This window comes from Salminus brasiliensis, chromosome 2 (genome assembly GCF_030463535.1).
Source record: "Salminus brasiliensis chromosome 2, fSalBra1.hap2, whole genome shotgun sequence".
Classification (NCBI taxonomy): Eukaryota; Metazoa; Chordata; class Actinopteri; order Characiformes; family Bryconidae; genus Salminus; species Salminus brasiliensis.
Window position 1 is genome coordinate 49,116,447 of NC_132879.1, and position 23,720 is coordinate 49,140,166.

A 23,720-nucleotide genomic window follows, 5' to 3' on the forward strand; every position below is an offset into this window, starting at 1 on the left:
GTGTGTGTGTGTGTGTGTGCGCACATGTTTAGGTAGGTTTAGTCGTGTCCACAGCTCCATCAGACTGGTTGGTTCTGGGGGAGACTGTGCAGGAAGGCTGGAGGTTTTCCACAATGGCTCATGGGGGACAGTGAGTCATGACTTGTGGGATATTAAGGATGCACAGGTGGTCTGCAGACAGCTACAGTGTGGTGTGGCTCTCAGTACTCTGGTACCAGCCCGGTTTGGAGCTGCAACTGGACTCATTTGGCTAAATGAGGTGGAGTGTGAGGGGAATGAGACGTCTCTGTGGAACTGCACATATGAGCTGTGTGGAGAGGGAGAATGTGGACACAAGGATGATGTAGGAGTCGTGTGCTCAGGTGAAACCTGCTGACTGCTGTTATTCTTTAAACATTGTGTTACAGTTGATGCTGATAGTGATTAACACTGAAACAAAAGTACAGCATATTTCAACCTGATGATCCAAGTATTTCCAAAAGAATTCACAACAGGCTTTCTTCTCCCACCAGAGTTTAAAGAGATCAGAGTCACTGAGGGCTGTGAGGGGAATCTGGAGGTGTTCTACAATGGAACCTGGGGGAATGTGTGTGTAAATGGGATGGATGAAGAAACAGTAAATTTGATCTGTCAGGAGCTAAACTGTGGAAGAACTGGCAGTGACTCCTCGACCAAAGCAAGAGTGGAATCAGCTCCTAACTGGCTGGATAATGTGAGATGTAGGAAACATGACTCCACTCTGTGGCACTGTCCTTCTTCCCCCTGGGGACAGAACACATGTGATAAAACCAATGAGGTGGCTCAGATTACCTGCGCAAGTAAGCAGTTCCTCTCTATATGTTCTTTATTGTATGTATGGTTTAATGTATCACCTCAAGTAAAACGTTTTTACAGACAGATCTGTGCCTACAACTACAACAACCACCATCTCCACCACCACCGGTACCCTTTTCACCTCTTAGGTCATTTTTCTAAATGTTTGTGAATAGATTGTTCAGATCTACACAGTTTCAGTTCTGTGTTTTTATTTCCAATTTGTCTCACAGTAAGGAGAACAAACCCTACAACACAAACTCCTCCACCAGCAGTTCCCTACATCTATCCAGTGTCTCTCCTGGTTCTGGGAACGATGCTCTTCCTGGCCTTAGTGCTTCTGGTTGTGCTGTTTAACCAGAACAGAGTGTTCAGGAGAGGTAGGGAGATTCAGAGATCATCTACAATCCACTTTCTGTACATTCTCTAAACACCATCAGTCCTTCAGTCTGTCATCAGTCTTATCTTCTACTGAACTGACTCCATGTTTCTCTCTGTCTCTCTCACAGTGCTCTCTAAGAGGAGGCAGAAGACTCTGCCTGAGGACATCTATGAGGAGATTGACCCCAGATACATCACCAACAGAAATTACTCGACTCAGCGGAGTGAGTGATCTGTGTGCACACATCACATTTGTACAGCTACCAACAGTGTAACCTGAATACTAAATTCTAAATGTAAAATAATTTTTGTTTCACCGCAGGTGTGTGTGTGTGTGTGTGTGTGTGTTTGTTCATGTTTGCTTGTGTATATGCTGGGATGTCTCAAAGGGAAACTGGTGCAAGCAGGGGGTGGGATGTTTGTCAGGGAATGAATGTGTGATGGTTAGAATTAGAAAGAGTGAGTGTGTGTGTGTGTTCATAAACTTAACAAGCTAGTCCAAGCTAGAACCTCCACTGTTAGTCAGTGAGTGAGTGAGTGAGTGAGTGAGTGAGTGAGTTAGTTAGTGAGTGAATGAGTCAGTTAGTGAGTCAGATAGTGAGTCAGTTTGTGAGTCAGTTAGTGAGTGAGTGAATAACTTCAGAGGAATCGAGAAGTAACTGACAGTCAGTGAGGGTCTGTTGAGTTCATCTACTGACTGAAGTCCAGTATTCAGCTCAGTTCACACTGTACTCAGCACTCAGAGGCTTGTGAGAGGATTTGCTTTCTGATCAGGTTTCATGTTCTGATCTCCTCCAACAGGCTGATCCTCTCTGAAGAACAACATTCAGGATATGAGGACGTGGATGAGGAGTTTATATCAGGTAAGGGGATCTCTCTCTGTGTGTGTGTGTGTGTGTGTTTGTGTGTGTGTGTGTGTGTTTGTGTGTGTGTTTGTTTGTGTTATATTGACCAATAAGAAATTATATTATTAAATAATTACTACAATTAATATTATTGATTAAATCTACAGTTAAAAACAATCAAATTGGACAATTAAGGGAAAAATTGTGATGAATTGTTCATTATTATTTATTTTTATTATATTTGGACAGGAAATCTGTTTTATTACTGAGAATCTGCTGCTTTAAAAAGAACTGCAATTAAGTCAGAAAGAATTTATGGCATTTCAAAATTTTGACAGACTTACAGAAACAATGCAACGGTTCTGCAGCTGTACGCAAGCTAGTAAGGCACACCATCCAGCACATCTCAACATTAGGCACGTCATCCGACACATCTAAAGCATTTGGCAAACAAACCAGCACAGCCTAAATCATTTTGCACACCATCGGGCACATCTTAAGCATTTTTAGCAGCATCCAGCACAACCTAAATCATTTTGCACACCATCCAGCACATTATTAGCGCCATCCAACACAACCTAAATCCTTTGACACAACATCCAGCACATCCTGAAGAATATGGCACACCATACGGCACTTCCTAAAGCATGTGGCACAATTTCCAGCATATCCTAAAGCATTTGGCAAACCATCCGGCACTGCCTAAACCATTTAGCACGCCATCTGGCACAACTTCAAACATTTGGCACACCATCCGACACATTCTAAATCATATGGCACACCACCCGGCACATCCTCATGCATTTGGCACACAATCTGGACCATCCTAAATCATTTGGCATCAGTGGAGGACTGGGGGTGGTTTATGGGGCTCAAGCCCTGGCTGATTGCTCATAATGCAGTCGGCACACCATCCAGCATGCCCTCAGTCATATCAAAAAGCACACCATCCGGCACATCATAGTAATCTTGTCACTGTATTTGGCACATTTTTATGCATCTGACACATCCTAATGTAGTAGACGTCGCTAAAAGTTGGTGGCACTTAAACAGGCACATTTTTAAACAACCAGCAAACCATCAGTTACATCTTATAGAACTTGCCACACCATCTAGGACACCCTAATGAAGTTGACACACCATTCAGCACATCTTAAAACTGCTGCCACAACAACAAGCACATCTTACAGCATCTGGCACAGTATCTGACCTTTAATTTACTGACACAACAAGTGCCACATCCTAAAGCAGCCAGCACACAAACCAGTCGTACAGCACATTAAAACAATCAGCAGAACATCTAGCACATATTAATGCAGTCAGCACAACAACCAGCACAATGTAAAGTAGATGGTAAAATCCTAACTCATTCTGCACACAGCCAACTGGTACTCCATCCAGCATTCATGAGTTTTATTATAATTAATACTAGAATAAAACTTAGTATGGCCATAAATATGTATGTAATTAAGCTCATATTTCATTACTGATACATATTTTAATTTTCTAATGTAATTTAAGCAAGATAGATTAAGGAGATTTGTAGTCTGAGCCTATTGGGGCTTTTACACTCAGTGCACAATGTAAAGAACAGCTGACAGATCGTGTTAAAAGTGAGGAAATTGAGATACACGGTTTGGAACTGAGGCGCGAGGCTGATTTACACAGAAACCAACCTGCCTCGCGCTAAAAGTCATCATCCATTGCAGCACTTCTTTAACATTACAGTCTCATCACACTAAAGAGCGCACGTGTCAGTAAGGAAGGGGAAACGCTCCTGCGTTACGTTCACGGGGACAGAGAGCACACTGTTCCTCCTATTGTTTTACGCAGTTTTTATGTGTCTGAGTTTACCTGTAAAATACATAAATGCACGAGTTTCACTGTGATGAATTGAAATGTGTCGATTTTTGGAACATTTTTATTTATTATATTAATGTTTAATTCATAATCAAAATCAAGTTGCCTTACATGTACATTCATCTAAATGTAGTTTAAGAATGCAGAAACGTACTGAATGAATAATACAGTCTCTTAATATAATTTGTAATTATTGGCATAATACTTAAATAAATTAAATTGAAATACTTAAAAATAGCAGTTGTTTGTTAATTTAAAGATAATGTCTGTACATGTACCTGTCACGGTTTGTCACGCTTGGAGACAGATGTACTCGCAGGATCTCTTTTAATAAAGAATAAAGAATGTTTAATACAGGGCGTGGTTAGAAAGGAGACACTGGTGGAAACACTAATGGACAGACAAGATGCAAACAGAGCTTGTTTGGGAAACAGTGCTTTGGAGCACATGGGAACATAAAGCAGAGGCAGGCATGACAGAACAGGGACAGGCATGACAATACAGTTCTGTTTACAATAAATTAAGAAAATTACTTTTCTTCTTTTCCATAAAATTAAGATATTTTACATTGTGACACAATTTATAGTTTTTCCACTGAAATTAAAACAGAATATTTCATTTTATGTTTTTGTCCGTTTTTGTTTGGCAGCGTTTCCTTACAGACATTTTAAATTACAAATAATAAAAATATTAGTATGGACATAAACCTTTATATAATTAGCTGCAAGTTTAATTACAGATAATTATTGTAATTGTGAAATTTAAATTTAATTAAAGTAACGTAATTAAAATAAGTTTTAATTTAATTTGAGAAAGCAGAAAAGGTCTGTATAATTAATATTGTATCTGTTCTTTAATAAAATAATAAATAAATGTAATGTGTAATTATTGCCATAATTCTCTAAAATATCAGTTGTTTGTTAATTTACAGATAATGTACATTTACCCGGTTCTGTTTACAATAACACAATTCTACTGCTTTATTAATTTTTCCTACAAAATAAGAATTTCTGTTTTACAGTGTGACCCAGTGTAAAGAAAAACTGCCAGATCATGTGAAAGTGAAAACATTGAGATACAAGGTTTTGAATTGAAGCGTGGAGCAGATCTACACAGAAACCAGAGCAGCTCTAACCGACCTGCCTCGCGCTAAAAGTCTCATCACCAGGGTCTAGATTTATTAATCAGATCTAAATATTGTAATTAATCAGATCTGAGTTGTGGAGCCGTGGTTGCTTTTCTCTACAGCTGTTGTATTTCAGTCTGTGCGCTCTCTGGTGCATTTACACACAGGGTGGGGGTTTAGGTTTGTGCTGCGGGTTTATGAGTTTTGGGAGGTTTTTACGCACCGGGAGCAAAACAAGGAAAAAGGTGAAGTTCACTCAACGATAAATGTCCTTTTTACATGTTGATACATTTGTAGACACATGCTGCACCACCTGCAGCGCTTCACCACCTGCAGCGCTACTAATCTGGCCAGTACTACCTTTACCCAAGGTTCCCCATCATATTTAAATTACTCGAGATTTCTATATTATGTTTATTTAGACTTATCTGTCAATATTGAACACATCTATTCAGCTTTAGCTATACTTTAGGAACAGAGGACAATTAGTCTTGAACAAAGTGGCAGCTCCTATCTATTTTCTATTGGTCGACAAAGGAACAATACCTGCCTCATATTGTGACAGATAGAATATGTATCATAAACATTATGATCTCTCTCTAATATCTCATGATATTGTTTATGCTAGTTGAAGAACCAACTGCTTTAAGATGAGCTGGTTGATGTAACGTGTGCCAGCTGTCTGAGGATATGTCGGTTGATGTGCCAGTGGCTTTATCATGTGTCTTTTGATCTGCTGGCTACTTTACTTAGAATGCTGCTCAAGATCTTCAGGATAAGATGATAAGATTCGCCCATGTTTCACAGAGACACAGCGCATTAGAGCAGCTAGCAGTGATGATTTCATTGACAGTTGCTGCTTTAGATCCATGAGGTCGTATGTTTAACAGCCCTAGTTTTATACAGGAGCTGCTGATGCTCTGAAAACCTGATGATTCAGTGCTGATCTTAATGAGGAAATACATGACTGCTCTGATCTCCTCTAACAGGAAGTATCCTCTCTGAAGAACAGCGTTCAGGATATGATGATGTGGATGAGGAGCATCTCTCAGGTCAGAGGTCTTATGATCCAGGTTGAGTTTCTGTGCTTTTCTAGTAACATGTGCTGCTCTTTGTCTTTAACAGTGAGTCTAGTTTGTTTCACTGTTTAAAGATTTGACTGATCTTTTAGATCTGAAGATGTTTGAAGTGTCTTAATCTCTTGAACTTGGTTCCAGGCTCCCATTCTTCATTCCTCTAATTCAATAATAACTCAGTTTCCACTGTTTTCTGCGATTTAATGAGTTTTGTTTTTTGTTTATTTTAAATATTTTATATTAATTTCTAAATGTAATTAAAACTTATAAACTTTCTTCTTTTTTTCAGAAAAGTCTCAGACTGGAGTAAAGACTGAATATTATGATGATGTCATCACCAGTGGTCTGATAAGTGAGTTATGTTATTAATGAATCTCCTGATTTGATTTTACATTAAACTACAGTGTAAAAATCTGATGCCCTGGTTATAAAGACAGTCTGCTTTTCTTTGATTTAGGTGATGCAGAAAAAGAGGACCTAGCAGAGAGCTATGATGATGTCATCACTGCTGGACAGATCCCTGATACTGAAACAGGTGTGTTTCTGTTTTGGGGTTTAAGTTTAGACAGAAGCAGAAATTAAGCAGAGATTAAAATCTGATAAAATGATAAGAATTAAATACATTTCTAAATGTAATAGATCATTTGACGTGACTTCATCAGTTAGTGTTCAAGTAAAGACTTTTAATGGTGGGACAGATTCAGGACAGCTTCCCAATCAAGCCGAGGTTCAGATTACTTCAGCATTTGCAAAATGTTCAGTTAAGAAGCTTAACAGCCTGACCGGCTCTTCACCACTCACTAAGCCCCACTACTAGACAACTGTTTCAATTGAAGAAGCTTCTGAGCACAATGCGTCAAATATGAGGTTTTAATGGAAAAGGTGCAGAAATACCCAGTTCAATTCTAATGGTTTTCTAGTGTGCAGTTGAAGACGTATTTGAAGGCACGTCATGCTCTCTCAGTCTCTCAGCAGTCTAAACAGCTCTAAAAGACGTTAGGTTTATTTTCAGAGACCCCTGATCATTTACACTATGGAGATTTTTCAGGGGGTCCTAATGGTTAATTAGTGGGTTATACGTTTCCTTGTTCAGCGGTTATATCTGAAACACCTGGGAAACACAGTGTCCTAAAAACCTGGTTTAGATGTTTTAAATATCTCTGTTTTATTTTAGAGAACATTGATGAGAGTTATGATGATGTCATCAGTGGTGATCACAGGTCAGCTGATGTAACAGGTATGACTGTAATGTAACAGTACTGTAATCTCCAGCATGAACACAGTCACTGATGATACTGATGCTGATTTAATGAGCTTTCTCTCTACATTCTGACAGAAGACGTGTCAGATAACTATGATGATGCTGTTCCCACTGAACCAAACTCCACCATTCAGACCAGTAAGATTTTATTCATGTAGAGAAACCATTACAAACTTCTACAATCTGAATCTTTCTTATTCTTATAACTGATCTTCTCATGTTGCTGCAGTGGACACAGCAGAGGACACACCAGTGGACACACCAGAGGACACACAAGAGGACTCACCAGTGGACACACCAGCGGACACACCAGTGGACTATGATGATGTCATCATTGCTGAACAGGATGTAGGAGTAAAAGGTGAGCGACTGATCATGTGTTCGCTGCTACATTACAGATGTGTGGAGGGTGGATTAAGTGATAGGAATAAAAGGTGGATTAAGGGATTTAAATGAAGAGCAGCACAGTGTGGAGAAGAAGAGCAAAATGTTTGAACAATCAAACCTTGGGTTGAACTGGGTTTTCTAAATCCTCTCCCACATCATTCTATTCTAGTGATGTTTTGATGAACAGTGAGAAAAACCTCTGATAATAAAGTGTTGCTGTGAGACGCTGCTCTCCACTCATTAAAAATGACTCTTTCCTTTTACAGATTATGAGGATGTGAAGGAGGAGCCTCAGACTGAGCTGAATCATGTGACTGAGAGACCACAGCCGCTGTCCTTCTTCAGAAAATTACATACAAACCTCTTCAGACGCAACAAATAATTTCATTATAGATTAAATTATAGATCATTTCATTATAGATTAAATTATAATCATTTCATTATAGATTCAATTATAGATCATTTCATTATAGATCACAGTTCATTCATTCAACTGTTTTACACTTTAGTTTACTTTACTTTTTATCTTTATGAAAACATTTCATATCTTATGTGAGTTAATTAGTTTAAGTGTAATTAGTTAATTATTCATTATTTAAAGTCTCATTAGAAGAGTTTAGATAATTATTCATTTGCTACCATAAAAGCTGCAGATTAGTCTAGATGAGGGCTGTGACTGTTTTCCAGTAAAGGGCTGTTCGTCATTTCTGAGGGTAAAGTAGTGAAATATGTTCTGGTGAGAAATAATTGGTTAAAGCTGCTCCTCAGTTCAACCCCTGATGATCAGAGAGACAGCTTTCTATTTTCAGTGCTGCAGTGCTGAAATCAGGCAGCTTTTTATTCTTATTAATAAAACTATTATAGAAGATAAATAAAGGATCTGTTATTGTGTTAAACTGATGAAAAGAGCACTTCTACAATGATTTGGTGATGATATTCTTATAATTATTACATCATATCCAAACAATTACAATAATTAGTGATTTTAATAAGTTTCATATGAGTTTTGTTCACCAAGGTACAAACGATATAAATGTACCCTCAGAGGTGTTCAGTACGTTCTGGGGGAAATGTGCAGATATTATTTTTTTTATTAATTGAATTTATTTAAAATAATAAATAATGTAATAATAATCAATTATTATTTGAGTGTAAATTACTGTTTAATTATTCATATTTCTTCCTAATGTCTATTTTAACCATCATTAAACTATTCTTATAAAACTGAAGAATTTGTTGTTAAATAAATTTGACCCTTTATTACAAAATAACTTTTGCAACAACATAACCATATTTACTTCTGAAATGGTCTGTACTGATGATATAGCTGAAATTATATCACTCAGTTCTGAGTAAAATGTGCATAATTGGAATTTTACAAGATTAGGCTACTGGCAACATCACAGTCACAATGTCGACATCAACATCACAATGAATTATTACAATCCCCTTTTAAAAAGGGTCAGTGCTGGAAGTCCTGCAACAAAACCAACCACCTGTCAAACAGCCAGTACAGAGTCACACTCACCAACACAAACACTGCAAACTTCCTCCTACAGCTGCAGCACTGAGGTCTGACACTCAACCATTACATAAAGTGTATAAGTGCCTAAGAGGAGCTGGTCCTGAGGAGAGGACATCACATTGATGGTGAGTGTCAGTGACTGGAGGACACACCCTGTGTGTAAATAGATGGTGACAGGAGTCAATGGGAAAGTACTAATTCAGGAAGAAACAGTAAAGAGTTTCTCTGCAGAAACTTTAATAAAAATCCTGTAAATTTATTGTTTTTCCACTGAAATTCAATGAAGATTTATGACTTTAATGTTGAGCTTTTTGTTTGGCTGTTACTGCTGCCAGTAATATGACAGTTTTTTACAGTGTACACATTAATATTAAACTAATGAAATTTACCCTAAATTACAAAGAAAAGTTTAATTGTAAGTATGGATATAAGTCTATGTTGTAAGGGGTAGCTTTAGGTCGAAGCCTCCTCCCGCCACCAGGGGGAGGCCTAGAGTCACCCCGGCCACTAATTAAGCCCAGCACAACACCTGGGTGAAGGGTTCTATAACCCCCAGATTCAGTCTGTCACTGCTGGATCTCCTGACTGGTCACGTGGTTGTGGAAGCTCACCCAGTAGCTGTCGGGATCTTATTAGTAGTAGTAGTAGTAGCAGTAGTAGTAGTAGTAGTAGTATTTGCATGTTTAATTACAGATAAATATTGCAGATTTACATACATTTGATTAATTTAAGAAAGGAGTAAAATACTGGCAAGACTAAAATAACAATAACAGCTTAAAATAACTTCTGCAATTTTACAAGATTGTGTATAAAATTATTTAAAAAAAAGAAAACTACTTATTTTTAATTTTCCTAAAATTAGGATTAGTTTTTAGTGTGGACTTTGCACCCAGATTTAGCAAGTCTGTCCAAAGAAGACTAGATTTAGACGGAACTAATATTGCTTACTCTACCCCCCCCCCTTCATATTTGATATTTGACACTGCTGTCTGTCTGTCTGTCTGTCTGTCTGATGGTGCTGGCACTTGCTGGCTGGTGTGGTGTCTACACTACTCAAATCATTGAGTCACACCAACTCCAAATCTGTGAAAGTGATACTAACGGTATCACTAATTACAATTTTATTAAAAGCTTGATTAGTACATTTAACTATTATTATTGTTATTGATAATAATAATAAGTATTATTAAATTAAATCATTATTATATTAGTAATAATACAATTGTATTGTTTATTGTTGTAATTACTGGTTTAATTATTTTATTTTTTGTTGCTTGTACATTTTAAAATGAATTATTTTTTTTTCTTATTATATTAAAATGATTGTATTATTTATTTTTGTAATAAATGATGTGAATATTTTTAACGTATCTTTTTAAGTAAGCAAGTCTTGCTGGTGTTGAGTCTGCGTGGTCAAAGTCGAGCTGCAGTCCTGTTCACTGCGTCCAGAATCATCAGAGCAGTGAATCAGTCAGTCTGGTGTTTTAGTGTCATAGAGAGGAATTCAGGAAATGCAGGTAAATACTAAATGCATTAGTAGAAGTAGAAGTAGAAGTAATAATAGTAATAATTTGTGTTATCAAATATAAATTAGAATCAAAGTCAATAAAGTTTAGACTCCGGAATTTGGTCTACTGTTTCCATAATGGCTCATAGGTAATTAATAAATGTACAATTTTAATGTGTCCATCACAAATACCCACTTACTCACCTTTATAGATGCTTTATTAGTCCTGAGGCCTTTCACCTCAGCAGTGAATGCTAGGCCACAGTACGGATGCACTGCTTCATTATAATGATGGCATGAGTTATTAAATGTTTTGAGTAATTTTATACCTAGTATCCAGTTATATACACCATAACAAGCATACATTCATTCTCAGTTGAGTTAGAATGGACAAAAATGTGTCAGATCAGTGACTATAAACCTGCCGTGATATTTGTATCTGCATGCTGGTTCTAGATCTCCAGAACCTCTGTCCTGGGCTTTATACACACAATTATGTCAAGCTGTCATTAAGAATAGAGTGAAAAGTGAAAAAACTACCAGTAACTGGCAACCTGGTGGACAGAAACAGCTTGTAGATCAGAAAGGTCAAAGGTCAAAGTTGTGCATATGGACACCAATCACATCCAGACACACTGCAGTGCAGAAATACACAAGCAGCAGGTTCATAGTACTGACTGTATCTATATGATTACATGTGGTCAGCGGTGCTTAGAGCCACCTGCAGTCATTCCCACACTGCTGATCCAACATCATGTAGAATCCATTCTAAGACCAATTCATTATGTCCTGAAAGCCACAGGAGGAGGAATGTGCTACAATACAGCTCTGTATATCTGAGAGATCACAGGAGAGATGTTGGAGGACCATCAGTAACCTCAGCAGGTCAGTAAAGAGACACAGGGGCTTTACAGGCCTAAATATAGACATTAGAAATGCTCTGCTGCTCTCTAGTGGAGAAAAAAGAGAACTGCAGCCAGTGATACACAATGCTTCTGTACAGCAGAATTAAAGACTGGGAAAATATGAGTGTTACAGTATATCATTATCATTAAAATATTATCATCATTATTATTATGCTAATTAAATTGTTAATTAATTAATTTGTTGTATTCCTTTATTAATCAGGGGTTTCTTACACAGAGCTCTGCATAACAATCTAATGAAGAAAATCTCACCTGCCTCGATTCAGCAGAATCAAACAAACTGTATTAGACTCAGTTTAATTTGCTGTGAAGTTTGAGTGATATTCTGTTCACATCTATCCTAACAGTGTGTGTGTGTGTGTGTGTGTGTGTGTGTGTGTGTGTGTGTGTGTTGGGAGGGGCTTTATCAGTGTATGGATCAGCTCTCTGCAGGTGCAGCATTAAAGCTGGAGTGTTTCCTCTCTCTGAAGTCAGTCTCCTGTATGTTGGTGGGTTTCCTCTCCTCACACACACACACACACACACACACACACACACACACACACACACACACACACACACACACACACACACTCCTCTAGAGAGGGAGGTGGGGTTGTGTTGATCAGCGCTGACGCTCTTTTGATAAATATGGAGAAAGAAAATAATGCCTCCTCTGATTTGTCACTGAAATGTTTGATGGTTTCCTCTCCTCTTTCTAATAAGGTCATAGTGAGTGTGATTGGCGGCTGTGGGGTCTCTCTCTCTCTCTCTCTCTCTTTCTCTCTCTCTCTCTCTCAGTGTATTCAGTCTCTCTGGGGGAGTGGAGGTGAAGCTTGTTCTGCTGCTGAGTTGAACGGAGTGTGTGCAGATCAGAGGGAGATGGACAGCTGCGTGCTCCTCATTCTTCTGTCCTCATTGATCACACCCTCCACAGCTGGTAAGTGAACTCCCACCATTAAATAATCAAAAAAGATCTGCTGTAAAATTTTTCTCTCTACTATTTAATTTTGTTGCATTCAGGTTTAGGTTTTATTGTAGTTTTTAATAAATACATTAAAACATGTGCTATAAAAATAAGCTAATAGAAGATGAGAAATAGCAGTACTTGGGACGATAATGTGATGTGAAGATCTATAAACACAAAGAAAAGAAGTGCTTTCCCTCTCTTTATGTTTGGAGTTTATTGTTGTACATTTTACTGTGCCACAAAATGTCACACATTGCGCCATATCAGCAGCTCCTCCTTTTTCTACAGCTCAGACAAGAGCTTTTTATTCAGAGCTTTCACACATTTTCTGAGACATGGTTCACTCATCATGTTTAATTTCTGCTTCAAATTAAAATAAATCCATCAGTGAAACAGTGAACATCATCAGCAAACTCCTCTGAAATCAAGACTCATCAAGACTACACAATAATGTCTGTCCTAAAAAGTGTTCCTTTACCTCATTTATCATTTCGTGTCTTCATATAGTCTGATGTTCTGTTTACCCAAACGCTTACAGCCGAGTCTCTGTCCAATTTCATCTCATCAGATTTACATTCAAATGTTCACAGAATTTTTACATGAATAAAATATTAGAGATGCACCAATACAAAAAGGGTGGGATGATACTGATATCTGATATTTGTCACAATGCATTTATTTCTACACAACTAAATATATTTACATATGTGGATTGTTGGAACCCCTCGGTTAATAAAAGAAAAAACAACAATGGTCACAGAAATAACTTGAATCTGACATAAGTATTAAAAAAAGTAATAAATAAAAATGATATGAATATTATAAAAATGAAAATCTGACATTGATGTTGAACCATGCTTCAACAGAATTATTTTAAGTAAGTAAACTCATTAAACAAAAATTATGGTACCCCTGAAAATAATGTGACCAAAGGGACATGTTAAATCAAGGTATGTCCACTAATTAGCATCACAGGTGTCTACAATCTTGTAATCAGTCAGTGAGCCTATATATAGGGCTACAGGCAGTCACTGTGCTGTTTGGTGACATGGTGTGTACCACACTCAACATGGACCAGAGGAAGCGAAGGAAAGAGTTGTCTCAGGAGATTAGAAAGAAAATGATAGGCAGACATGTTAAAGGTAAAGGTTATAAGACCATCTCCAAGCAGCTTGATGTTCCTGTGACTACAGTTGCACATATTATTCAGAAAGATAGGATCCATGGGACTGTAGCCAACCTCCCTGGACATTGGCTACAGAGACGGATAATACGAATGATAACAAAAGAGCCCAGAAAAACTTCTAAAGAGATTAAAGGTGAACTTCAAGCTCAAGGCACCATCCGTCGTCGTTTGAGCCAAAGTGGACTTCATGGAAGACGACCAAGGAGGACACTATTGTTGAAAACAAATCATAAAAAAGCCACACTGAAATTGCCAACATGTTGACAAGCCCCAAAGCTTCTGGGAGAATGTCCTATGGACAGATGAGACAAAAATTTAAGGCACATCAGCTCTATGTTCACAGATGGAAAAATGAAGCATATCAAGAAAAGAACACTGTCCCTACTGTGAAACATGGAGGAGGTTCTGTTATGTTCTGGGGCTGCTTTGCTGCAGCTGGCACAGGGTGTCTTGAATCTGTGCAGGGTACAATAAAATCTCAAGACTATCAAGGAATTCTAGAGAGAAATGTGCTGCCCAGTGTCAGAAAGCTTGGTCTCAGTTACAGGTCATGGGTCTTGCAACAGGATAATGACCCAAAACACACAGCTACACTCAAGAATGGCTAAGAAGAAAACATTGGACTATTCTAAAGTGGCCATCTATGAGCCCTGACTTAAATCCTATTGAGCATCTTTGGAAGGAGCTGAAACATGCCATCTGGAAAAGGCTCCCTTCAAACCTGAGACAACTGGAGCAGTTTCCTCATGAAAAGTGGGCCAAAATACCTGCTGAGAGGTGCAGAAGTCTCATTGAACGTTACAAGATTCGTTTGAATGTAGTGATTGCCTCAAAAGGTTCTGCAACAAAATATTAAGTTAAGTCATTTTTGTCAAGGCCTGTTTCATGAGTTTATTTTTTTAAATAAATCTGATAATAAGCATGGTTGAAAAGCAAATTTTGGATTTTTGTTTTCATTTTCATAGCATGTATTATTACTTTTGTCAGATTCAAGTTATTTCTGTGACCATTGTGGGATTTTTTTTCATAACTGAGGGGTACCAAAAATTTGGCCACATGTCTATGTCTGACATAATCTCCCCCTTAAATATCCCCTGAAATATATACATCAGCAATATTCCTGCCAAAAGATGTGACTGTTTGTTTTAGTGCCAGAATGTAACTTTACTCTGTAAACCAGTGACCTAAACAGACAATAAGCTCAATATTATTACATCAACTAATGTGAGAAAAGACCCTCCAGCTCCTCACTTCATGTTTCTGCTGTGACGTCATCACAAACAGCATCTACAACATCCAGTAAAGCCACACTGTCCTGAGTCCTGTAATCTTCTACTTTTCTAATCTATCAGCTGACTGAGGATCGGGCGGTAGGGTGGGAAGAAATCCTCACAGTCTGATGAAGTTTGTACAGTGAAGGATGACGTTGCTCTAAACTACTTATAAACTACTCCATTATTTACTGCTGGTGTTTTATTTGTTGATCCAATAATTTGTTGGTGAGTCAAACACGTTTTTCCACACTGTACTGAATGTAATCCCTTTCGCTCTCTTTTTCTCTGTTTTACAGTGTTCAGTGTGAGGTTGGTGGATGGTGGCAGTCCCTGTGCTGGGAGAGTGGAGGTATTTCATGATGATCAGTGGGGAACAGTGTGTGATGATGAGTGGGATATGAGTGATGCTGCAGTGGTGTGTAGAGAGCTGGGCTGTGGAGAGGCTGTAGATGCACTGAGTGAAGCTCACTTTGGATCAGGATCAGGAACAATCTGGATGGATGAGGTGGACTGTAGTGGATCAGAGTCTACACTGAAGAACTGTAGTTCAGCAGGATGGGGAGAATCAGACTGTGAGCCTAGTGAAGATGCTGGAGTCATCTGTTCAGGTAAAGTGCACTCAGTCATCACATCCTAACCAATAATATGTCTATATATTACAGAGCTTTACACCAGATTCATTTTAATATACATCAGCACTATTCCTGCCAAAAGATGTGACTGTTTGTTTTAGTGTCAGAATGTATCTTTACTCTGTAAACCAGTGACCTAAACAGACAAAATAGCTATTAATATTATTAAAAAATGAGCAACTAATGTGGGAAAAGACCCACCAGCTCCTCACTTCATGTTTCTGCTGTGACATCATCACAAACAGCATCTACAGCATCCAGTAAAGCCACACTGTCCTGAGTCCTGTAATCTTCCACTTTTCTAATCTATCAACTGACTGAGGAACAGGCGGTAGAGTGGGGAGAATTTCTCACAGTCTGATGAAGTTTGTAGTGCAAGAAGACTTAGAGCGGGGATTGAACCCAGGCCGCCCTTTTGACGGGCCGTCATGCGAGCTACCACAACCACTTGACTAACGGTCCCAAATGCAGTCGTGAAACGGACGACCTGCTGCTTTACTAAAGCTGCTTTCTCCTGTACTCAGAGTGTATGTGTGCAAACCCGCGCACACACACAAACTCGAGGGAAAGAGGGGGGAATAACACAGAAGAAACACATGAAGGAGAGTGAGACACACTCAACCTTCACTCGAGAGACTGGCTGTCACAAACGCTCAGCCAGAGACAAAAGATGCAGCAGTGAGCAACTGAATCTGGGAGTTTATATAGCCCTTTGCCCAGGTGTTGTGTGTTGGGCTTGTTTGCTGTCTGCCATGACTTGAGGCCTCCCTCTGGTTGTAGGAGGAGGCCTCGAACTAGACCTACCCCTTACAATCAAACATATTTTTATAAACTGTACTAAATATAATCTCTCTCTCTCTCAATCTCTCTCTCTCTCTCTCTCTCTCTCTCTCTCTCTCTCTCTTTCTCTGTCCCTCTCTTGTACAGTGTTTAGTGTGAGGTTGGTGGATGGTGGTAGTCGCTGTGCCGGGAGAGTGGAGGTGTTTCATGATGATCAGTGGGGAACAGTGTGTAGAAATAACTGGGATATGAGTGATGCTGCAGTGGTGTGTAGAGAAATGGGCTGTGGAGAGGCTGTAGATGCACTGAGTGAAGGTCACTTTGGACCAGGATCAGGACCAATCTGGATGGATGATGTGGACTGTAGTGGATCAGAGTCTACACTGAAGAACTGTAGTTCAGCAGGATGGGGAGTATCAGACTGTGGTCATAGTAAAGATGCTGGAGTCATCTGTTCAGGTAAAGCGCACTCATTTGTCACATCCTGAACAACAGTTTGTCTAAATATCACCAGGAGCTTCAAACCAGATTCATTTTAATAAACAGGTTCGAGTGTAAATTAGAACTGAATAACTTGAACTTTTTACACCAGCGGTTCTGAAACACAAGTTCGTGACAGAATGTCTGTACAGTATTACAGTAAAAAGAAGTGAGCTGATAATAATCATCCCCTGAGATATGCTTATAGAGCTTATTAAGAAAAGGTGTTGATCAGCTACTTCACCTGCATGCATTCATTTTCTTTGTTGTAATTGTTCTGCTAAAATCTGAATCCCCACAAGACTTCTAAGCTTTTTTTTACCTGTGTAGTTTTGCACATGTATCCACTACAATCTTGAGAATGTGATTAGAATATTATTAAGATGAGTTGTTTGAGCTGTTATATGTTAAATAGAACTGCCTTCTGAACTGAGTCTGAATTTAATTCTGAACCGGACTGCAAATCAAGCTTTATGGTGGAGTCTAAATTGAGACAATCAGTTAAGTAAATTCTACAGTCCTGGGTGAAAATCCCAGGAAATCACATTTATTCTGGTAATAATTTATTGAACTAGCAGTAATTTAGTAATAAATTAATAACTCTACCATTTAGCAGTTAATAAATAATAATTGGTTTTCTATAAAGCTCCCGTTTATTCTACATTGTCTCTCTGCATGCTGGTTCTATCACCTCCAGAACAGCTGTCCTGGGTTTCATACACCACTGCTTCAAGTGAAAATAGAGTGAAAAGTGAAGAACTACCAGCAACCCTGTGGGTAGAAAATGCTTGTAGATCAGAAAGGTCAATGGTTGTGCAATGGACACAATTCAAAACCAGTAACATCAGAACACTGCAGTGCAGAAGGACACAAACAGCAAGTTCATAGCACTGACATCTGCAATCATTTGAATTAGAACAGCATTTCTGCACCACGCATCCAGTGATCTAAAAAGATAATAAGCTCAGTATTATTATATTATTTAAAAATGAGCAACTAATGTGGGAAAAGACCCTCCAGCTCCTCACTTCATGTTTCTGCTGTGACGTCATCACAAACAGCATCTACAGCATCCAGTAAAGCCACGCTGTCCTGAGTCCTGTAATTTTCTACTTTTCAGCTGACTGAGGAACAGGTGGTAGGATGGGGAGAATTCCTCACAGTCTGATAAAGTTTGTACAGTGAAAGATGACGTTGCTCTAAACTACTCATAAACTGCTTATAAACTACTCCATTATTTAGTGTCATTTCTGTCCAGTCTCTGATATTCCCAGGACCAGGATGTGTGACAGCATGAGTGACTGGTTGATCTACAAGAGTCTGAGAGAATCTGTTTCATTTGTTGATCAAATAATTTGTTGGTGAATCAAACACAGTTTTCCACACTATACTGAATGTAATCCCCCCCCCCTCTCTCTCTCTGAGCAACTGAATCTGGGAGTTTATATAGCCCTTTGCCCAGGTGTTGTGCGTTGGGCTTGTTTGCTGTCAGGCGTGACTCGAGGCCCCCCCTGGTGGTAGGAGGAGGCCTCAACCTAGAGCTACCCCTTACAATCAAACATATTTTTATAAACTGTACTGAATGTAATCTCTCTCTCTCTCTCTCTCTCTCTCTCTCTCTCTCTCTCTCTCTTTCTCTGTCCCTCTCTTGTACAGTGTTTAGTGTGAGGTTGGTGGATGGTGGTAGTCGCTGTGCTGGGAGAGTGGAGGTTCTTCATAGAGGACAGTGGGGAACAGTGTGTAGAAATAACTGGGATATGAGTGATGGTGCAGTGGTGTGTAGAGAGCTGGGCTGTGGAGAGGCTGTAGATGCACTGAGTGAAGGTCACTTTGGATCAGGATCAGGACCAATCTGGATGGATGATGTGGACTGTAGTGGATCAGAGTCTACACTGAAGAACTGTAGTTCAGCAGGATGGGGAGTATCAAACTGTAATCATGGTGAAGATGCTGGAGTCATCTGTTCAGGTAAAGCGCACTCATTTGTCACATCCTGAACAACAGTTTGTCTAAATATCACCAGGAGCTTCAAACCAGATTCATTTTAATAAACAGGTTTGAGTGTAAATTAGAACTGAATAACTTGAATTTTTTACACCAGCGGTTCTGAAACACAAGTTCATGAAAGAATGTCTGTACAGTATTACAGTAAAAAGAAGTGAGCTGATAATAATCATCCCCTGAGATATGCTTATAGAGCTTATTAAGAAAAGGTGTTGATCAGCTACTTCACCTGCATGCATTCATTTGTTGTTCTTTGTTGTAATCATTCTGCTAAAATCTGAATCCCCACAATACTTCTAAGCTTTTTTTACCTGTGTAGTTTTGCACATGTATCCACTACAATCTTGAGAATGTGATTAGAATATTATTAAGATGAGTTGTTTGAGCTGTTATATGTTAAATAGAACTGCCTTCTGAACTGAGTCTGAATTTAATTCTGAACCGGACTGCAAATCAAGCTTTATGGTGGAGTCTAAATTGAGACAATCAGTTAAGAAAATTCTACAGTCCTGGGTGAAAATCCCAGGAAATCACATTTATTCTGGTAATAATTTATTGAACTAGCAGTAATTTAGTAATAAATTAATAACTCTACCATTTAGCAGTTAATAAATAATAATTGGTTTTCTATAATGCTCCCGTTTATTCTACATTGTCTCTCTGCATGCTGGTTCTATCACCTCCAGAACAGCTGTCCTGGGTTTCATACACCACTGCTTCAAGTGAAAATAGAGTGAAAAGTGAAGAACTACCAGCAACCCTGTGGGTAGAAAATGCTTGTAGATCAGAAAGGTCAATGGTTGTACAAAGGACACAATTCAAAACCAGTAACATCAGAACACTGCAGAGCAGGATGACACAAGCAGCAAGTTCATAGCACTGACACCTGCAATCATTTGAATTAGAACAGCATTTCTGCACCACGCATCCAGCTCAATATTATTATATTATTTAAAAATGAGCAACTAATGTGGGAAAAGACCCTCCAGTTTCTCACTTCATGTTTCTGCTGTGACGTCATCACAAACAGCATCTACAGCATCCAGTAAAGCCACACTGTCCTGAGTCCTGTAATTTTCCACATCCACTCTAATCTATCAGCTGACTGAGGAACAGGTGATAGGGTGGGGAGAATTCCTCATAGTCTGATGAAGTTTGTACAGTGAAAGCTGACATTGCTCTAAACTACTTATAAACTTCTTCATCATTTAGTGCCACTTCTGTCCAGTCCCTGATATTCCCAGGACCAGGATGTGTGACCACATGAGTGACTGATTGATCTACAAAAGTCTGAGAGAAAATGAACCTGCTGGTGTTTCATTAGTTGATCAAATAATTTGTTGGTGAATCAAACACATTTTTCCACACTGTACTGAATGTAATCTCTCTCACTCTCTCTCTCTCTCACACAGGCAGTGTGAGATTGGAGAATGGTGGAAGTCGCTGTGCTGGAAGAGTGGAGATGTTTCATGATAATCAGTGGGGAACAGTGTGTGATGATGAGTGGGATAAGAGTGATGCTGCAGTGGTGTGTAGAGAGCTGGGCTGTGGAGAGGCTGTAGATGCACTGGGTAATGCTCACTTTGGACCAGGATCAGGACCAATCTGGATGGATGTGGGCTGTACTGGATCCGAGTCTACACTAAAGAACTGTAGATCACGATGGGAGAGACCTAACTGTGGTCATGGTGAAGATGCTGGAGTCAGGTAAAATGCACTCAGTCGTCACATCCTGAACAACAGTTTGTCTAAATATCACCAGGAGATTCACACTAGATTCATTTTAATAAACAGGTTCGAGTGTAAATTAGAACTGAATAACTTGAATCTTTTACACCAGCGGTTCTGAAACACAAGTTCATGACAGAATGTCTGTACAGTATTACAGTGAAGCTAATAATAATCCTCCCCTTAGAAAAGCTTATAGAGCTTATTGAGAAAAGGTAGTGTTGATCAGCTACTTACCTGCATGCATCCACGTTCTTTGTTGTAATCATTCTGCTGATATATGAATCCCCACAACACAGCTTTTTTACCTGTGAGGTTGCACACCTGTGCACATGTATCCACTACAGTCTTGAGGAAATACAGTAAATAGTGATAAAACAAGAGAATAAAAGTCTTTTACCTTTAGAAATACATCTCTTTTATCTCCAAATGAAATCTTTCTAAAACAGGTTTACCAGATAAATTCGATGGAGTCGTTAAATGATACTTTGTTTTCCTTTTTATTATTTTCCACTTTTCCATTGAATGTTCTTAGATATAGAGGACCAAAAAGCTTGCAGCACAAAATGTCACCAAGAACATTCTTAATATATGTATTACATGATTCATTTATATAATATAATCAATATAAACACGATTAATGATTCATTTTCCAATATTAATATTCCCAACAAAGACTTTACCACAAATATCAAACAAGCATTACTAAAAAACATGAACACACATTTGGGAATGTATTTGAAGGATCCTGAGAACAGAACAGCCTGTAGTGTCTGAAACTGCAGAGACTGAGAATTTCAGTCTTCCCCGGCTGCAGGCTAGACTGTGGCTGCAGCTGTTGTTCAGAGCTTGTGGTATGAAGTAAAAGAGTAAATATGCCAAATAATCAAATATACCAAAGCTAACTCTGCCAGAGTTAAAGACTTGGTGTCTGAGAGCATCTCGAGAATCTGTGTAAATATGGATTCACTATTCACTTTTAACTCTGTGAAGGAAATCACCTCACTCAGAGAAGTGTGGTCACTGTGTGAGGAAATGTCTTTAACATGCTGCTGCTGTTTAGGTCTGCATTCACTTCAGGAGTCAGGATCAGGAGCATATCTAGATTAGATAATATTCAGGACTGCTTACTTAGTTAGAGTAACCACCTACTGACCACAAGGCGACCATCTTACACACAGCTTCATAATATTCATATTGTTGAAAATACATTTTGTTTCTGCAACAAAAAAAGAGGATGTGATTTAACTACACACAGGTCACAGGAAGTCCAGACTTACCGATGGTCCTCATCTGTGCTCTGGGAGAGTAGAGGTGTATGTGAAGACCTGGGGAACGGTGTGTAATGTTGGCTTTGACCAGCAGGATGCAGAGGTGTCGAGAGCTGGGCTGTGGGCTTCCTGTGGAGGTGCTGGGAGAAGCTGCTTTTGGCAGAGGGGAGGGTCAGGTGTGGTCAGAGGAGCTTCAGTGTAGAGGGGAGGAATCTGACATTACTCTCTGTCCAACATCATCTTCACTCAAACACAGCTGCTCTCATGACAGTGATGTGGGACTGGTGTGTTCTGGTACAGTATGAATATTTAAAACTTTGGTAAACGTTGCCACATTTTATTACCACAATCACCCAGTCTCTGCTCATTCCTGTTATATGATGTTCAATCAGGTCACACTCAGGCTCGCTTGATGGATGGCTCAGACTCCTGTTCTGGTCGAGTGGAGCTCCAGTACCTCAGTGAGTGGGGTACAGTGTGTGATGTAAGCTGGGATATGAGAGCTGCCAGTGTCCTCTGTGGTCAGCTGAAGTGTGGGAATGCTGTGGCTGTGTTGGGGTCAGACTGGTTTGGGGAGGGGAGTGGCCGGATCTGGGCTGATGTGTTTGATTGTCAGGGGAACGAAACACATCTGTCAAAATGTCCCATTTCATCATGGAGTCGAACTGCATGCTCTCATAAACAGGATGTTGGAGTCATCTGCAATGGTGAGATCTGAATGGGTTCACTGTGTCTTGGAGTAAAACTCTGTGTTAATGAACACTGTTCTACTGTGAGACAATGATCACCTCAAACAAGCAGAAAAGCTTTAAGATAAGTGATTATTTTCCTCTTCAGGTTCCTCTCTGGCATTGCATGAGGGGCAAGTGCGGTTGTCTGGAGGAATGGAGTGTGAGGGGGAGGTGGAGGTGTACTTCAGGCAGGCCTGGAGGAGAGTTCTGATGGACTCCTGGAGTGAGTCTGAGGCATCTGTGGTCTGCAGACAGCTGGGCTGTGGCTCTGTGCTCAGCATCTCCAGCTCCTCTCCATCCAATTCTGAACACAGCTACATGTGTGTGACGGGTTTCAACTGTTCTGGGAGTGAAGCTCATCTGGGGAACTGCAGCAGTGCACAAGAAGTCAACTGCAGCTCCAGAGAACAGCTGTACATCTCCTGCTCTGGTGAGAGTTACCCAAGTATTAAAAGTATTTTAACATTCTCAGGGGACTGATGTCATTTGGACAAATTATGATTTTAACATCGATAAAACAATTATTTTGCTGTGTGAAGACGATGTGTGTGTGTGTGTGTGTGCGCACATGTTTAGGTAGGTTTAGTCGTGTCCACAGCTCCATCAGACTGGTTGGTTCTGGGGGAGACTGTGCAGGAAGGCTGGAGGTTTTCCACAATGGTTCATGGGGGACAGTGAGTGATGACTTGTGGGATATTAAGGATGCACAGGTGGTCTGCAGACAGCTACAGTGTGGTGTGGCTCTCAGTACTCTGGTACCAGCCCAGTTTGGAGCTGCAACTGGACTCATTTGGCTAAATGAGGTGGAGTGTGAGGGGAATGAGACGTCTCTGTGGAACTGCACATATGAGCTGTGTGGAGAGGGTGAATGTGGACACAAGGATGATGTAGGAGTCGTGTGCTCAGGTGAAACCTGCTGACTGCTGTTATTCTTTAAACATTGTGTTACAGTTGATGCTGATAGTGATTAACACTGAA

At 39.5% G+C, this 23,720-nt stretch overlaps 2 protein-coding genes and 1 long non-coding RNA gene across 3 annotated transcripts in view; all 3 read left to right on the top strand.

The window, feature by feature from the left end:
- Positions 1-1,426, top strand: part of LOC140549708 (uncharacterized) — a 91,715-nt gene extending 90,289 nt beyond the window's left edge. Inside the window, 4 exon segments of the mRNA XM_072673457.1 lie at positions 33-362; positions 513-818; positions 1,047-1,193; positions 1,323-1,426. Coding sequence (XP_072529558.1) covers positions 33-362; positions 513-818; positions 1,047-1,193; positions 1,323-1,426 — 887 coding nt within the window.
- Positions 1,427-2,000: 574 nt separating this feature from the next.
- LOC140549433 (uncharacterized) lies at positions 2,001-6,663 on the top strand. The gene is made up of 4 exons (XR_011978979.1): positions 2,001-2,057; positions 6,015-6,077; positions 6,391-6,453; positions 6,559-6,663. It is a non-coding gene; the product is annotated as an uncharacterized lncRNA (long non-coding RNA).
- Positions 6,664-15,513: 8,850 nt separating this feature from the next.
- Positions 15,514-23,720, top strand: part of LOC140549426 (scavenger receptor cysteine-rich type 1 protein M130-like) — a 39,928-nt gene continuing 31,721 nt past the window's right edge. The window contains exons 1-6 of the mRNA XM_072673068.1: positions 15,514-15,731; positions 20,429-20,542; positions 22,115-22,305; positions 22,404-22,718; positions 22,849-23,172; positions 23,319-23,648. Of these exons, the coding sequence (XP_072529169.1) occupies positions 15,514-15,731; positions 20,429-20,542; positions 22,115-22,305; positions 22,404-22,718; positions 22,849-23,172; positions 23,319-23,648 (1,492 nt within the window). The remainder of the gene's footprint in view (positions 15,732-20,428; positions 20,543-22,114; positions 22,306-22,403; positions 22,719-22,848; positions 23,173-23,318; positions 23,649-23,720) is intronic.